This window comes from Nilaparvata lugens, chromosome 12 (assembly GCF_014356525.2).
Source record: "Nilaparvata lugens isolate BPH chromosome 12, ASM1435652v1, whole genome shotgun sequence".
NCBI lineage: Eukaryota > Metazoa > Arthropoda > Insecta > Hemiptera > Delphacidae > Nilaparvata > Nilaparvata lugens.
In genome coordinates, this window is record NC_052515.1 from 1,085,254 (window position 1) to 1,091,253 (window position 6,000).

General features: G+C 35.9%; 1 protein-coding gene across 4 annotated transcripts in view; it reads right to left on the reverse strand.

Annotated features, from left to right (window-relative positions):
• Window positions 1-6,000, reverse strand: part of LOC111052905 (vascular endothelial growth factor receptor 1) — a 120,191-nt gene that overhangs the window by 61,399 nt on the left and 52,792 nt on the right. For 3 of the 4 annotated variants that reach the window (XM_039438604.1, XM_039438603.1, XM_039438601.1), the window contains exons 6-7: window positions 3,011-3,165; window positions 190-491 (exon numbers count right to left, since the gene is read on the reverse strand). In XM_039438604.1, the coding sequence (XP_039294538.1) occupies window positions 190-491; window positions 3,011-3,165 (457 nt within the window). Of the gene's footprint in view, window positions 1-189; window positions 492-3,010; window positions 3,166-4,692; window positions 4,841-6,000 lie in introns of all 4 variants that reach the window. The other variant, XM_039438602.1, reaches the window with a different exon arrangement.

The following is a 6,000-nucleotide window of genomic DNA, read 5'->3' on the forward strand; positions in this document are numbered from 1 at the left end:
CTGTATGAATTCTACAAACCATGGGATATCTTGTTATTATATATCTTTTCTCTATGGATAGACTCACCAAGTAATTTTCCTAACTTCAGGATATAACTTCATAATTTGATACAGAACTTCCAAACTGTAGGAATTCTACAAACCGTAAGATATTTTGTTATGCTATCTTTTCTCTATGATCAAACTCACCAAGTAATTTTCTTAACTTCAGGATACGATACAATGCTAACGACCCACTCGAAAGTGTTCTGTCCAGGTCGGGCCACGTAAACCCTATCTTTGCCAGCACTCGTCAGGTTCAAGTAAGGTTTGTCCTCGACATGGACCTTAAGGTCATAGTGCTCCTGGTTGTAGTTGTCCGAGCTATCGCTGACGTTGCAGATATAGCGACCACTGTCCTCTAGCAGTGCCTTCTTGATCGTCAACTTCTTGTGTTCTAAAATGTCGCCACCATCTAGTGTGGAAGAGTTAGTGATGGTTATGTCACCGTTCTGAAACACGAACAAATCGAAATTAGTTGTCTGTTTCAATAAAAATTGCTACAAACTAATGATTACGACATAAAGAGAATATTGCATAAGAAGAGACCCCATGAAATAGGGTGTTTATGTTTCAAATTACGCTGTTTGTTCAAGCCGATAGTAGGCTACCTTATATCTTCTTCTTCATCAATTACCCACACCTCTGGGATCGATGGCGTTATTGTCACAATAAAATTCAAAACAACAAAAACACTAATTTATCAAGATGGCAGCGATCAAGATAAAGCACACTTAGTTAACATCTACAGCCTTGTTCTTTGACTCGATGCAAAAGAGAGCTGTTAGGTGTATAGGAGAAGCGAATAGGCTAGATTCTTGCAGGCCACTGTTCAGGTCACTGGGTCTACTAACAGTACCTAGCTTGTTCATCTATGAGGTTATTTTATTTGTAAGAGCAAGTGAATTGAGCCAAAATCTTGACGTTCATGATTACAACACGCGAAACCGATCTGACTATCACTTGGTGAGGCATAATAGTAGACTATTCGAGAAAAAACCAAGCTATACTGGTAGATTATTCTATAACAAGTTACCGCTCATGCTGAAAAAAATTGAAAGTACCCAGACATTTAAAAACCTATTGAAAATTATTTAATTGATGCAGCTTTTTATAGCTTACAAGAGTTCCTTTCAGATTGAACTAACTTCAAAGAATTAAAATATGACGAGTAACTAGAGTAGGGCTGTATTATCGACTTATATGTTAGCTTGACTATTCCGGTGATTTATACACTTTGACTGTTCTGTACTGTATGCAATTGAGTATTCATAAGAATGACTTGTCTTATACTCCCTCCTGGAGTCTCCAAGACGAAATCTTAAAAAAAGACTTACTGGCAAATTTGCCAGACAGTATTTGAGACAGGTCATCGTTTAAAAATTCCTGGACATCATAATAAGCCCTGGCTCTCAAAAAACCTCTCGAACTTAGAAGAATAGTCCTAGTAGTTGTGATACATCACTATATCTGAAAATGTGTTGGTTACACCACGAAACTGCAGACCTGTCTACAAATCAAATTGATATGGATGTGTCAAAAATAAAACTGTGTTTTTTCAATTATGAAGAAATTCCACAATATAAATTATTATTCAACAAAGATTTACATGCAGTGAAATTCTAGAGTGAGGCTTAAACAATGATGGTTGCCACCGTTCTGCAGTAAATTCAAATTCAAATATTCTTTATTCCAGAAAATGCATTTATACAATATTGAATATAATTACAATAATTGTAATAGAAATGTATGGAATACCCCTAAAAAGACTATGCATCTGTGTGTAGGGGTGGGGTGTCTGTCTGTCTGTAGTTTTCTGCTCGTAAGCAGGTCCTTCTATATGGCAGCAGCCCTCCACTCTCTTCTATTCTCTGCCAGTCGCTTCGTTTCATAGTAGCTCATCCCCTCTTTGATGTCGTCCAACATTTTGTATCTTCTTCTCCCTCTTCCTCTTCTTCCCTGAATGGTCCCCTCCATGGCATCCACCAACAAGCATTGCCGTCTCATCCAATGTCCCAGCCATCTCCTCTTTCTTCCCTTTATCACATCCAGCAGACTCCTTCTTTCCCCAACCCTCCTCAACACCTCCTCGTTTGTAACTTTATCCCTCCAACTGATCCCCTCCATCCTTCTCCATATCCACATTTCCAATGCCTCAAGCCTCCTCTTATTCTCCTTTCTCAGCGTCCAAGTTTCTGCACCATACAGTGCTACACTCCAAACATAGCACTTTATTAGCCTTTTCCTTAGTGTCTTGTCCAGTTGGCTACAAAGAATTCTCTTTTTCTTATTGAATGCTGTTTTTGCCATAGCAATTCTTACTTTGATTTCTTTGTTGCATTTCATATCCTCTTCCATTATGCTTCCTAAATACTTGATGATGAAGGGTGGGGTGAGTGAAGTAATATTCAAAAAGTACACAAGTTCAACTATTTTTCTCTATAGAACCAAAATTTCCATTTGTGTTCTACGATTTGTTGGGATATGTGACTTGAAAATATTTTCTGAGACTTTTTTTATTTTTTTAAAAAATAATAGTTGGTCTCCACATCACCCCACATTCCACCACATAGCAAGAAGTCTCTGCTTGAGTATTGAATTGAATTGAATTTATTGCCTAAAATCACATACAAATACTTGTACAATACAATCACTAAAGTATGCAATATACAATTACCTACAAATAGACATTTATTGTAACTTGCACAACAATAATTTTCAATGTAATCAATGTAATATTCGGCACTGCCAGCATAAGAGTCCTTGTGTGTTGGCAGTGACCTATTATTAGGCAATTTTATGTGAAATAGGACGGCTCAAGACTTTGTATATTGCCTTTTTGCATATTTTAATACTTTAAAAAGTGTCGTTTGACTGCACCACCTTGTTTGTTTTATCTATTTCATCTTTATCAACTTGTGATCTTCATCTATATCTTGATTGTTTATTAGATATATAGTCTAGCACTTACATGAAACCTCCATGGATTGGGTAGGACCCAGTCTAGGTTGTAGAGAACTCCACGATCACCTCGCAGGGTGCACTCCAACTCAGCAGGCTGACCCACTATCACGTGGGCAGCTTTTGTCGCTCTGATTTCCGGCTTATTCACGCTATCAGAGTGCGCTGCAAATTCCAAAAAGTAATCATCATTTTAAAAATATTGTTCAGCAGAGAATGGTTCTTCTCAATATTAACTAATTTATATAATTTTTTTCTTATTATAAGCTGAATGTGATATGATTGTTCTGAATAAAGATAACGTGACATAAACATGGCTCAAGTATCAAGTAAGTATCAAGTAAGTAAGTATCAAAATATAATAAACTGGATAAAGCCAATTTAAAAGCTCTAAAGCCTCTACAGCTAACATTAGTTTCACTTTTGAAAACATGATTTATATGTCTTTTCATGCTTCTTATATGTCGGGGTTGTTTCTATGTGTTTTAAGCTCAAGAATCCATGGTCCAGCTTTATGCTCGTTTGGTCTACCTCCGGCGGCCTTAACATGAATTCAGATTCTCCCACTTCTATTGGAAAACATTCGAAAGTGTTAGTAAAACATGTCTTCTGCTGAAAGAGCACTGTTCAAAGTTGTATTATCTTATAATTATCTTTGATCAAATATACTAATTTGGCATAATTTGCTTTACTCAAGCGAGAACGTTTAAAATGTTATCCACATCCCAGAAATTGAAATGATTTGTTCTTCATCATAATGTTTTCGTATGTAATCTTTGCAGATGTCAAGCTGATCCAAATTATTTAGTTCAAACCTCCTGCTTTGGTCGTTTAATCTTCCAACGAGTTTAAACTGAAAATCTGGTTGATAGCCCAGTGTCCCTATAGTTGGCAATCTCTAATAAACTGATTAGAGAAAAACAAAATATGACTAAAAAAATGTATTAAGAATCTATCGTTTTACTTTCGAGTGCAATGTTCATGTTTCCAGATGTTTTTGTTTCTAAGTACCTATGAGTTTTAACTAACATATTATTTATAAGTTTTCAAATATTATACTTTCACAATTTTAAAAATTTATCTAGTCTTACTTTGTAAATTAATGTTAAAATTTTAATGTACGTGACTATTGTCTATGGTTACCATTGTTAAGCCATGACAAGTAATAAATTGAATTGAAAACTTCAAGGTGCATTTTCGTTTGTGCGTAAATTTCCGCAGTCGACGACGACAAGCATTGTTGACATTCATATTGTCCAAATTTCAAGTGTGCTAAAACAGCTGATCAAATAACTTTACATTATTTGTCTTTATTATTAAAGAATTAAACATTTCTAATAATATCAACATGTTGCAATTTAAAAGTATAAGCTCAACCTGCCCCAATAAAACATAATTGAACATAATCTTTTAGGTTATGTAGACAAATTGAAATCTACCCAATCTGAGATTCTCTCCCTGTCGTGATCGACGACGGCATTTACGCCCAAACAAAAACCCAGCTTAAGACAGAGTTAAAACTGATACTGTGCAAACAGAATTTTAGCTTAAACAAAAATAAAATCGAGATTTGGTTTGAAATTTAGCTTAAACTTATACTGTGCAAACGGCACTAAGTATAGTACAAGGAGCTAATGAATTTGAATTTGAAAGTAGAAGTGCTTTGGACTTCTCATGCAGTCCGATACTCACGAAACACATGAATTAGAAAATGATGGGTCTCCGAAGGACGTGAAGAGCCCGGTTGCCTAGCAACGCACGAGTAGGAGCTGATTGAATCAATCACCTTGATCTTCCTCATGAGAAACCCAGTGCGCATGTCATAGTCCAGATTTTTAACCTGGGACGCAAGCAGACAAAACGTGCTATCTACATTATACAATATTTACATAATTTATATATTCATAATCTACAAGATGTATAATTTCATACATAGATACATGTACTATAGTGAGGTCCACGTTATAATGGCAGCGAAGAAAGATAGGAGAACAGAGTTGCTGATTCTCTGCCGTGCCAGTGCCTTCTATAGAGGATAGCTGATACCGGTAAATCTGATGTAATACAACAAGCAGTTAACCTGTGCTCCGCAAGGGGCTCATGATAACTTGAGATACTGAAAACTTGATTGAAATCTTGCAGAATTTAAAATAGGGCCATAAACATCCTCGGTAAGTTAAGTAACTACTATACGCAACATTTCAAGTTAATCAGTTGAGTAGTTGAGACGTGATGATGCGTCATTCGTGAATTTCCTATCCCGTACGTGTGTAAGCCAGTTCTTCACTTTATTATATTAAAGATAGACTAGAAGTTAACCCGTGCTCTGTAAGGGTCTGATTGAAAACTTGACGCTCTAAAATCTTGAATCTATTAACTTTTCAAGTTAATCAGTAGAGTAGTTGAGACGTGATGATACGTCGTCACTCCAGAATTTCCTATCCCGTACGTGTATAAGTCGATACTTTCCTTCATCATACACGATGTCCCACAAGGAGTTTTACACGTTTAATTTTATATTACTTGCCCATTCATGCACCGAACGTTTTCAAATGTTACACACTTCACAAAGTAGGTTCTAAAATTGTAGAAAATATTCTGGGAAAATTTCAGCCCCCCAATTTTTGTAGGAACAAAATGGCGGCATATTGAAAATTTTACCAATTCGCTTCCTGGAAAAACTACTGCAGCCATTTTGTTTCTACGAAGGTTTGGGAGCTGACATTTTCCCAGAATATTTACTACATTTTTAGAACCTACTTTGTAAACGTGTGAAATTTAAAAAAGTTCGCTGCATGAATGGGCACGTAATATGAAATCAAACGTGTAAACCTCTTTGTGGGACACCGTGTATATTATTTATTTATTTATTTATTTATTTATTAGAACAGTCACAACACGATATTTGGAAAGAGAAACAGGCAATTGCCCAAAACTTCTTCAATTCCTTGATTTTGGCACATAAATAGTCCAAAGTGATGTCAAGTTTTAATCCAAATT